The 12,524-nt window shown below is 40.2% G+C and overlaps 1 protein-coding gene across 4 annotated transcripts in view; it reads right to left on the bottom strand.

The window, feature by feature from the left end:
* grb10b (growth factor receptor-bound protein 10b) overlaps positions 1–12,524 on the bottom strand; it is a 62,824-nt gene that overhangs the window by 30,935 nt on the left and 19,365 nt on the right. For 2 of the 4 annotated variants that reach the window (XM_029450820.1, XM_029450819.1), the window contains exons 3-5: positions 10,799–10,895; positions 4,852–5,146; positions 2,606–2,750 (exon numbers count right to left, since the gene is read on the bottom strand). In XM_029450820.1, coding sequence (XP_029306680.1) covers positions 2,606–2,750; positions 4,852–5,146; positions 10,799–10,895 — 537 coding nt within the window. Of the gene's footprint in view, positions 1–2,605; positions 2,751–4,851; positions 5,147–10,185; positions 10,245–10,798; positions 10,896–12,524 lie in introns of those variants that run through there. The other 2 variants (XM_029450822.1, XM_029450821.1) reach the window with 2 other exon arrangements.

Below are 12,524 nucleotides of genomic sequence, written 5' to 3'. Positions count from 1 at the left end.
CAGTGATTCCTGACAGCCCAGCGCTGCGTCCTCGTGCCTCCTGCACAGAGGCCAAGAAGTGAGGTAAGAAGGAACAGAGGGACAGAAGTATGAGAGTCCGTCAGAAAGCGCCCAGAGGTTGGAAAATTCAGTAAACTAAACAGAGAAACTTCTCACCAACAGGCTGGCTGACAGGTCTGAAGGTTTGGAGCGAAGTAGATAGAGACAAACACACTTAAAATGAAAGATAAAGACAAAAAAAGGGCACAAAACACAGCACATATGGTTGAAATAATTATAGTTAGAGGTCTTGGAGAGTGGGCTGGGAGCAATGATTTACCTGCCCAACATCCCACTAGTCAAACCCTAAACAGACCACCAATCCTACACAGATCCAAACCACTCAAGGAAGGAATATGTGTTTGCAAGAAAGCAGTGTTACCACTGTTCCGCATGCCTCCGGAGCTGGACCCCAAAAAAAACACATGTGTGTGATGAGACTCCTCCACGGGAGGGTTTTTTTTTCTCAACAGAAAGGTGCTGAATTGAATTTCCACTGAAGAACAACCACAATGAGACATACTTTCCATTGCCATCAACAATGGATAGACAGTGCCAATGCTGTAAATAGTTTACAGAACTCACAAAGACAAACAGGCAGACGTGAGCGCAAACACGCATCTCAAAAACAAATACACCCAGCAGCAGTGTGCGCACGGCAAACACACAAAAGGGAATTACATTTTCCACGCCTCTTTTTCAGCATTGCCTTGTGGTTGCAAAACTTTGGTGGTCAATGCAAAACAAAACAGATAAAAACTTTGTTTTTCCTACATCTAGTAACGGTTTACCTTTACAGGCATGTTTGGATTTGACTACATTCTCAGCAGATGTCAATGTTTCAACACATGACATTAAAACTCTACAGGATTTCTTATTCTCTAATGTGACTGACAAAAATATAAAGTTCTTGTAATTAAAAATTTGAACACAAACAAACATATGATTACGTAATGAGCATTGTGCATATAAGATAAAGTAAAACAATGGAGTACGAGATCACTTGAACAATTATTTTCAGGTCTCCTGAGTATCATCAAAAGGTTTAAGTGTGCACAGAAATCCATTCCTTCCTGCTCTTAAAAAGGCCTGGCAATGGGAAAACAGGATTTATGTGAAGTGGGGCAATAACTGTGATCAATGCCAAAGACAGATCTAGTCGTCTCAAATAGAGTTGAATGGCTACAAAAAGCACAGAAATAATTTACCTCCACTGCTAATCTCCAACTCCCTTGCACCTCCTTTAATCCCCCACTCCACTTCCTGGTTTATACTGCACTCTTAACAAGCTGTCAGGGAATTCAAAAAACAACAACATTCACGTCCCGAGCAGGTCACCCAGTCTAATAAATTGGTTTCTGAATCTTTACCAGACACGCCTGCTTTACTTATACGGAGCCAAAGTTATGTCACAGCTAGTAATTCAATGCAGAACTCATAACCATTTAGTAAGGCATTAATCTTTGACCTCTTTACCGTATGAACTGAGATTTACCATGCAGTGTTGAATGTATGCCACAGCTAGTAATTCAAGCTTGTGACATTCCCACAAAGAAAGAAATAACTTTCCCGCTTGTGAAGACGAAGATGAAATCTAATCTTTCAATACTTCGTCCAACATTAAGCATTTAGAGATTTATGTATGTCACAGATGGTAATTCAGAGCCACAACTTCCAAACTCTTAAAGCATTTACTGGATGAGACAGGTTTATCAATTCATCAAATGACTTACGAGCCGACGTTTAAGAAAGTAGAGCAGGTCATATTAATGTCAGACTTGAAATTTTGGAAAGAAATTACAGTACATTACTGGAACTGCATTCTATGATCTCGCACCATAACAGCCATGACCAGAACAGCCCTGGATCATAGCCAAGGAGAGTATTTATGAGAAATTGTCCCGCCCTCACATTACTGTAAGCTGGTATGTTACTGTAACATTGGCTGGCCCCATGTGAAGATCATTAACAGTGACGAAGGGGGGACTCCGACTTCCAGTAATAGACGGACCCAGTCTCTAAATAGTTGTCAACACATGAACACACAAATGCAAAAATGCATCCATGTGTGCAGGTACACACACACACACACACACACACACACACACACACACACACACACACACACACACACACACACACACACACACACACACAAGAGTGCAATCACATGAAAGCAATCAGCAAGCCTCAGATGAGCAAAACATGGGGCAGATGTAAAGTGGGGGAAATTCTTACATGCTTATGTCTAACACACTTGACCACTAAAGACAGCTGATTTACGATATTCAAATACGGCATCCTTCAAAACAAGTAACTTGAGTCACGCATGTCTCAGTTATCAACATATAAGTAAATGCCCTGATGTCTCATATCCTGTTTTTCTGATATGGTCTCCCGTATAGCATGAAGACAATATTTTGTATGCAGTGCAACCGCACCAAATTACAACGCGTAGTAAAATATGAAACCCACAAGAGCCCTTCTGTGGAAATTTCATTTGAACTTAATTCCTGAAAAGTTTCTGGGAAGTTTCTACAGTGTGTTTTGGAGAGGTTTGACTTACATATGTGCCAGTGGAGGGTTCTCCGGGGGGTAGAGAGCCAGGACTGAGGACAGGGGAGCTTGCTGGACTGCAGAGCTCAGGGAAGGGGTTGGGGATGGCCGGGAGAGATGATGTCCTCAGCTGCTGCTCCTCCTCCTGCAACCTCCTGGACAATGGACATAGGACAGAAGAACAGTCATACTGTGGCCAAACATACTTTTAGCATTAACTTGTATTCACTAATAGAAACATGACCTGAAGTCTAAGGTCGTGACCTGGAACAGCCTCTCGAAAAATGAGATGGGAGAACTTTGAAATGAGAGCCGCTGACACATGTGAAATATGTGCGGGAGAGAGCGCTAGTATAAATAAAGCATTTCTTTACAGCATCCAGGCTCATGTCTGTTTCCATCTGATCTACCCATAATGAACAGTCTCCCAGCATGTGGAGATCACAGACCCCTGCTAATTTTCTGCAATATTCATCACACATCAATATTAAAACCAAGACATTGCTTTAAAGGAGTTTTCAAATTAGGCACATACAGTACAGTAAACCAGTGTGGCCTGAGAGAGGAATGAGGATATGACAGCTGATCATAAACTGTTAAGGATTCACTCAAATCAGTTTGAGAAATTCCAGCTAGACAGCCATCTCAGAGAATCACTGTAGAAGACGCTTTCTCTCTGTCAAACTGTCTCTCTGTAGAACCCAGCTAGTTCAAAAGGGAACGGGCCTTTTGATGTTGTCCCATCTGAGCATGAGAACAGGGTTATCCAGAGGTCAGCCCTGAATAATAAGAACTTCAGCGCCCGAGTCTGAGTGTGTGTTTTTGAGAGAGAGAGTTCATAAGACAGAATACTCCATTACCTGACCATCCCTCCTGTTTCTCTCATATACTCCAAAGGCGGATAATAGGAGCTGACACCAGCTCTGCTGTGAATGCTTTTGCATTTGTGTGCACTGTACGCATGCAACCATTCTTCTGGTGCCTTAGTGTGTGTGTGTGTGTGCGAGTGAGCGTACCTACTTTTGAATGCTTACAATAACATCCTTAGGGAGAAAATGGGTTACTACTCCTCAAATTGAGAAAGACATTTGCACTTGGTACTAAAATACATTTGATTTTTTACCTTTCTCTTCCTGCTGGTGTAGTTTGAGACAAAGAGGGAGTGACAAGGAGGAATGGGTCATTCAAAGGCTAGAGACATGAAGCGGGGAGGAAACGTTAAGCCCAATTATAGAGAAGGTGGTGAGGAACGATAGTGTGGAGCGAGAGGCATCTTTTCCAATGTGGAGAGGAACAAAAAGCTCTGCTTGTATGTGTCTGGCTATGCATGTGCAAACATATGAGGCTGGGAGGAGTTAGCTTCAAGTCTAGTGCCATACCTCTGTTGACCAAGGGCATGTTTGAAGTCTTTGTTTGAAGAAGGTGTTTAACTGCTCGTATATGTGTATGGTTATCTACAAGCATCTTCAATTCTGATGGTGGCTGAGATGTGTTTAAAACACCTGATGAGTGCAAATATTTTACAGTACATTCAAAATTCCCTTAACCATATGTTAAATACATTCAATAACGGCTGCGACTAACGACTATTTTCATTTCGATTATTTGAATTGATTGGTCTGGATTTCTTTTCTCAAGCCGAAGACATAAAAAGAAACGAGGAATGATCGATCATCAAAATAGTCTGTGATAGATTTTCTGTTGATTAACTAAATAATTCATCTTGATGAATTACACTATTTACAGCTTCACATTAAATAAATACTTTAGTGCTAACTGAAAATCCTCTGACACTTTAGTGTCACTTTACAAGCACAATTTATTTTTACTGTTATTATCAAAAATGTTTCTGTTGCCTCAAAAGCAACATATGTTTAGAGATGAAACCCTAATACAATAAATCAATGTCCACCGTGCACCATCCAATACCGGATACACGGGCTGATGGACCTTCCCTTAAACCTCTGGTCCTCACATCCAAACACCGTTCCTGTCAAATTAACATTCATGTGGTAGCACCTAGTTTTTCTATGATGCTGGTTATTTCACTTTGGTGCTTTGAAGGACACTCACCCAACTCACTATGCCGTCCTGCAGCCAAATATATGTTTATGTACATTTTTGTGCATTCAAATTCAGAGCTGAATGTCACGCTAGGTCTGATGCCTGCCACACAACCCATCCAACTATGAGCTGCTGAAGTTCACAAAGAAATATATCAACATGAATATCTGCATATACTGCAGAGGCACCTACCTGACAGCGAGGATGTGCATGGGCTGTGACCGTCGGAGGCTGGATTGGGGTGAGTCCACAGACGAGGAGGAGGAGGATGGCTCCGGGGAGATGTGGCTTAGCGCGTGTGAGTGCTGACCCTGCCGAGGCTGGTTGTGTTGCATGTGATGATGATGGGGGTGCTGTTGTGAGGAAGAGGTCTGTCCATTGTGCAGTAGTGGGGTGGACTCTGTCTGCTGACCACTGCAGGTGGAGTACAGGCTCTCCAGCGAAGAGTTCATATCATTCACCAGGGCCTCTAAATCAACGTCATCCTCTGGAAGAGACAGATAGAAAAAAGAATACATCACTGAGTGAATTTCAAGTGAAACTGGGAGTAAAGAATCCTTAAAATGACGACTGCGAGACATGCTTCAAGTAGATCAGAAAAATAGGTTTGAAACAATTGAGGAAATGTGGACAAAGAACATTGTGGAGCAGAAAACACATCACTAAAGCTGCGAAGAAAATCAAAACCGAAATGCAATACAACACAATAAAATAACGATCCTATACTCTTACTGCTTTGGTTTCGAAATAGCTGAGGCCCACACAAAAAAAGAAGTGAAGTTCCTGGATAATGTTGGGACTTTCCTTTTTCTATTTCAGTTTCTCTGTCATTTCATTGTGGCTGCATTTCAACCCTTCACTTCACTTTGTTTGCACCACCTTAATTCTAATACTGAAAGAAAAAAAACCGGGAAAAAAAACCGTTGGCATTCACAAAACACAAGAGCACCCACACGCTCAATCAGCCAGACTATCTTGACTACGTACATTGTGCTGCTCTGTGAGCCAAATCTCCAGGGATAACAGGTACAAGCACAAACCTGCCGATAACACTTTTCAACTCTCACCGCGGTTCACAGCGAAGGCATGGCACTGTAAGCATCTGCTCTAACTTCACAGCATGTATCATACATTCTGCTTTTAAAAAGGTCTTTAAAAGCTAGATGTGGAATTATGTTCAGAGGAATCTATCCTCAAAGCCCCTGTGAAATCCTCTAGGCCCCTTTAAATTCGAGAAGAGAATTTCTCAACTGATGCTGGGAGCATGTTGTGTTAAAGTTTGAAGTGAGCACAATTGAAGGGAAGCTTTATCTCTAATTGATTCATGCTATGAAAGTTTTATCATCGGGGTAAACTGGGTGTATAACTTTGCTCTTTCTGAATTACAATCTTCAGCAGTGACTCATCTTATGATTAATAATTCTTCATTATGAAAAAGAAATCTATCTCATGAATTCATTATCAAATCTCTGCGTCCAGATCCTTCCAACTGTACTGTAGGACACACGCAAACCACTAGGGGGAGACAAGCTCTAATTGTACAGGGCAGGGGCTCTCAAGTGGACCTGATCTCACATTTAAATAAAAAGTGATACAGGCAGATTGAAATAACATTCATTACAATGAAACCTAATAAGACATTTGTGATTGGATTTGTTTCATGATGAAGTCATATTTTATTAGTAATCATTTATTTTGGTCCTTATTTAGGTTTCCAAGGTAATGCTTATAACAATACATAAATAACAATAAGACTGTAAATTAAAGGGGAAACAAAAAAATATCGACTGAAAAAGTTTAAGCTAATTATACCTACGTTTGTTATATAGCATATTCTAATAATAAACTCTTTATAAAAAACAGAAACAAGAACAGAGTTCCAACCGTTTAATGCAAAATAATAATCATATTTCAGTTTTATATCCGTTTACCATCTTGTTTTAAACAATTCCACAAGTTATCCCTTCTGATCGATATACATCTACTCTTAACAATTGTTTTTAACCTGTTGTCTTTTAAACATACCTATTTCTCTGAATCCATACGCATCACATGGCTCTCTTTCAATTCAAATAACCTCTGAATACAGTTAGGAAGCAAAAGATTTTGTGCTTTGTAGATTATCTGTGCACTTTTAAATTCAACAAAATCACACAATTTTAAAGCATGAAAATAAATAGAGCTGGTTGGTCCGTTATAATCTTTAGCTTTTCTCCAGGTACAGCAAATGGTCTAAAAACAAAGCTGTGAGAATGCATGAGTGAGAACATATCATGCGCCATATTTTAACTTTTATCATGCAGTCCTTCTGTCAGAACTCTGAGGCTTAAAACGTGCCCTGCACTGTGTGACTCATGTAATTTCCCTACAGCTCAGGGTGCAGGACAGCTGACAGCTGGATCCTGCAAGGTGGTGCGAGGGTCATGCCACTCTAAAAGTTCCACTGCTCAGCGGAAAGCTGACGTTGGAGAACAGAAATTTGATTGATGTAAAGTTTTAAAAGCACTGGCTTCAAAGTGAGCCCCTAAGCCTGGCAAGGAATCAGTTTCCTGTGGAACTACTCCACTTTCTTTTGACAAAAAAAACGTTCCAGAGGCAACAGCAACAACCAGAGCCTTCCTCTTCTCGGCATGCAGCAGCATAGCTTTGTCCCCAACATTGGTGCTAAAAGCTACCTGCTGAAATTAAAGTAACGCCTTTGTGGAGCTTTTCCTGAAAATATGTCTAGTAGCTGTATCACAGGTGCCTGTGAATCACAGGTGGTTAATCTGACGGTATTAATAGTGACATGTAAGCTGGAGCAGCTATTTATAGATAGCCTGGAGAGCTAAAGAGCTATATACCACAGGGCACAGGGTTTATACGTGGACATACACAAGCTAAGGACCGACAGCGCAAGACACCTGTAACACAGGGCAGAGCAACAAAAACTGCATTCAGCAGCAGCGGTTAAACCAAAATCATAAATATAAAATGTTACTTTTTTTCGGACAACATAATCAAAGAAATGCTTAACAAATGCGGTAAACCAGAAAATACATCAAAAAAGTGAGCAAAATTCCAAATATTACTTTTACCTTGAACACATCATGTGCTCGTCCATTCTCACGAGGTGAGACATGTACCCTCAAGCTAGTGAAAGAAAATAAGTTTCCTCATAAATCTGACCTAATTTGGCCTCTGGATGGGGATTGGCTCAGCTGTTCGTATACAAAGAAACAACCCATAAACTCACATAGGATGGAGGATTGCTGCGTCATTATCAGTCATACGATCGCAATCACCTTTGCATGTCACAATCAGGCAAACAAAGGTATGCGTCATTCACCCGGGTGTAAGGCTGACAGATTGATGACACAGACAGTGTGCAGGCAGGCACGCACACACAGGATTTAAACCAATGAAGATTTGGAGCAGGGGATGGAGTTCTGAAGAAAATGAACTTCCAGAGACATACCAACAAAGGGAAAGTGGCAAAATACACATTGTGACGTCTTTATATTGCTTGTTTTGTCTGGATCCACAATCCCAATAACTTTAGTTTACGTAGGATAAGACAATTACAATAACTGATTATCAGTTAATTTAATGTTTTTACTGAGTTTTAACATGTCAAAGTGAAGACCTTTGTTTTACTATCAGTCCTCAATCTACCCATCCACACTTTTTAAAATCTTTTTTTATTTTTATGTAGCCTTAACTGGACTATAGAGGTCAGAACCAGATATAAAACTGTGATGGGTCTAGTTATAACACTGACATTATTGTTCTCTTTCCCTCAATGGCTTGAGTTCATTTACTCCCCTTCTCCTCTGACATGTTTAGCCCCCTCCCTCCTCTTAACTATAACTGGTTAAATTAGGGGTAAAAAATGGCCCAAGCGTCCTCTATTGTCTGAGCCACATCAAACATTCACTCCATTGACTCCTGGGCCAACAAAGTTACAAGCAACCACAAACAGAAGAGTGCAAATGTCACTTATCACACCACATATAGAAACACAAAAATGAAGAAACATCATTAGTGGGTCTGCTCCAGCGTGGTACAAGATGTAAATGCCTCACCTTAGATATATCATTGCTGGTATAGGTACATAATATTCTGAGATATGGGCCAATAAAAATAACTAAATAACCTCCTCACATATCTGATGAACTCTGAACAGGACAGAACCCTGTCCAGACGTCATGTTATCCCGGGGAACAAGATGTCCTGAACTCAAACTAAAAGATCACAGTTTCTTCACTGCTTGCTGCATTCCTTATTCTGAATAAATAAATAAAATCTTAGCACCAAGTTCATTTGCTGGCATATCTTATTGTAGTTTTTGACACAATTTGAATTAAAATAAAGTGAATAATTATTAACAGATACAAAACAGATAGGAATGCCAAATGTTGCCAAATGCTGTTTGTTTTCTAAAGAATTAACTACTTGGTGATAGTGAGTGATTATTAAATCTGGTCTTCTATGGATACAAGATGGACGTACCTACCTCCTTTTTGCGTATTTCCAAATTTCATATGTGGCATTTGAGCAGAGAGCAAGTTATATAACCATATAGACAATGAACTTAGCTATACGACTGAAGTCACTCTGGCGTGTGGAGGGGAAAAACAACAGAGGAGAGAAGACAGCGTTTGCACAGTACAAGCCTGTGACATCGCATCTGTCAGAGACTGGAAAAGTGCGCATGTACTGTATGTGTCATACCACATCTGAGGACAACGTGGCCTCGTCATTTTAGTTATTTAAAGTATGACTGCATTTGGGAAAACCATATAAAAAAATTTAAAAGCAAATATTGGCTTGCAAATACCACAAAAAGGTGCTCGCTCAATAGCATCTCAGTCCAAACGTGAAATAATGGCATAACATGTTCCAACACAGCCATACTGTTCCCTCCAAAATGAATATGGTTTAGGACTGTTCTAGCTTTATAGCAAGCTCAGCACATAGCTTGTGGCTCTATTATAGCCCTATAAGAATGAATGAGTGGGTTTATTGGTTTTAAATGTAATAATGTCAGCGAGGATTATAATCCCACTAATAACACCAGAGGTATAGGGGCTAAATTCAAAATGACACATGCTTTGAGCAGCATACGAAATACAGCTTGTGAGAAATGCTAATAGGGGAAAAGTACTTAAAAGTGGTTGCTAAATTGTCACTCATTACTTGACAGGGCAGAAGGTGATCTGACAAAAAAATCTAAAGGGTCTGCAATACCAGTGCTCATAAATCCGGCTCCAGACGAATGTCTGGCATAAACTACTGTAAAAAAACGAAAACGAAAAAAGATTTAAAAACAAGACATCCATCCATCCAAAATGTCATTATTCAAACAGTGTAAGCAAACATGTTAGTTAGTTAAAGTCATGCGTCTGCCTCCCTGGTCCTCCTGAGTTCCCTCCATGCCGACTGATCCTGAAAAACGACAATGTAATTTCTGCTCCATTTATTTCCCATGCAAGCGCCAAGCGTTCTAATTCACTCGTTGAGTCCTCGCAGACTCCCCGCTCTTACCTCCCATGCTGAGCCAATATTGTGCTTAAATCTCATGCTCCGATTGTCATGGATGAACCCTGTATGGCACAATTAGATAGACAGTGTAATTATAATGGCACCCTGTGTCCATGCAGATCATCCTTTGAACTGATGAAATGTTTACAGCGGAAGAGACCCAAATATATATTATCCCCCTCGACCCAACCCCGGCCCAGTTAAGGATAATGAGCAGCAGGCCGCTGTCCACACTGAACCAAGACACACGCGCATACACGCTCACGCGCACACACAGCAATAGCAGTAGTACCAGATTTGCAGGTAATTTCTATGACATTTTGTAGTCTTTTATATATGAAAATAAATTGAGAATACACAGCAAGCTTTTGCTACACCAAGTCAATGTACGTAATATATCATATGACAAGTCCTACTATGATGTAAAATCTATGTAATTTGATGTCAGAGCATAACAAAGTGTTCACTTCTGTGTCATACAACACCAATGTAACTTGAGAATATTCGACTGGTTTAATGTACAAGCATCAACACACACACACACACACACACACACACACACGCACACACGCGCACACACACACACACACACACACACACACACACGCACACAAACCTTGATGGTTAGGAGAACTCCGATTGGCTGATTGCTGGAAGCTCGGACCAATGAGGTCATCTTGTCTGTGATTGGAGGACCGGTCTATATTGTCCTGCTGTGGGAGAGAGAAGCAAGGGGAAATTATTTTATATTTTTTTCACCCTTCTGGGAACTGTGTTACAGGAGCCAAACACTCAACCAACATTGTTTGATGCACAGAAGGAATCCACTAAATAGCGTTTTAGTGTGGTTACAATATTTTTTTTATCAATCTCAAGTGAAAACATTGTCCTTCAAAAAGGTAGTATGGTATACTTTATCCAAAATACTAAATAATCTATTCTAACCGTTTGCTTTTCCCCCATTATTTTTTCCATTTGGACCTAAAGCTACAAGTACGTTTTTATAAAATACAACAGATACATAAAAGTTGAAAAAACAACAACACTTTTTTACATTGCCTGTGTGAAAACATTGCTACATCCCACAAACAGTGTGTGAACATTGCCAGGTGTGTATCAGAGCACAGAAGACTAGCAGTTTAAGATACCATTTAAAGACAATGCCCTGGTTTGACCTTTCTTTATCCAATATATTTCCAGTCCCTGCAAAAACTCTCCACATAAAAGTCAGTGTCTCTTACACAGCAGGCCTCCTTTGATGCTGTAACAAATCCCTGCAACAAGTCTCTATATATGCTTTACCTTGTTTTCATGGCCCTAAAACACACACAGAGAAATCTAATGTGATATGCACTATAACAAAACAATGTCTCCTAAATAAAAAACAAACCTAAAGCATTGTACAGCTACTTTCAATTGAATTTGAAATATTTAGAACAATTAAATGTCAAATTTGTGTCTTCTTACAGCAGACTGCTTCAAGACGTTCCTGAACGTGCCATTTTCAATGTAAAGCTCAAATTTGTCTACAAAATATGTATTTTTAGAGCTCAATTTAAAACACTTTTTAAATACAGCACCTATGACATTTAAAGTAACTTTATTAACAAACCTCAATGAGCAGTTTGAATACATTTGACTCACTCTGAGAATAAATCTTGAAGTAGGATTCCACTCTGGTGACTCAATTCTTCAAAGATAGGCTGAATAGTTTTGAAAAATATAATCCATGATGTGCCCAGTCAATTTTTTTGCTTTTATGTGCAGTGAAGAATAAGTCATAAGTGTTCCTCTCTGGTGCCTATACTGGTGCCTACGTTCAGCCTAAACTGGATATAACTGGAAGTTCAATGTCAGCATATGGTTCTGTCCACCAACACCCCCCAACCCCTCTTCCATACCAACTAACCCAACCGCATCCAATCATTACATTGTATTGTTCCATCTTTGCATTGTCTCGCGTTCTAGCCGTCTTGGTCAGATCGAAAAAGAGATTTTGGAACGTAATAGGACTAACCTGCTTTTGAAAAATAAATGAAAGAGGAGTAAAATAACAACCGCATCACCCCGCTTGTTCTCATGACATAGCAAACCCCGTCATCAACACAAACTGTCTGGGGGTCCAGTTACCAGACTGTGACTGATCCCTACCCAGTCACCCAAACAGCACTGGGACGCTGTTTGGTTGGTACGGTTAGTGTGTGTGTGTGTGTGTGTGTGTGTGTGTGTGTGTGTGTGTGTGTGTGTGTATTCAGGACAAGATGGTCATGGTTCAGCTCTAGTGAGCAAAACTGTAGGGACTCTTTCACACCATATACTGGTCTATGAATGCTATTTTGCAT

The sequence above is a fragment of the Cottoperca gobio genome, chromosome 16 (genome assembly GCF_900634415.1).
Source record: "Cottoperca gobio chromosome 16, fCotGob3.1, whole genome shotgun sequence".
NCBI lineage: Eukaryota > Metazoa > Chordata > Actinopteri > Perciformes > Bovichtidae > Cottoperca > Cottoperca gobio.
This window is presented reverse-complemented; position numbering and strand designations above follow the sequence as displayed.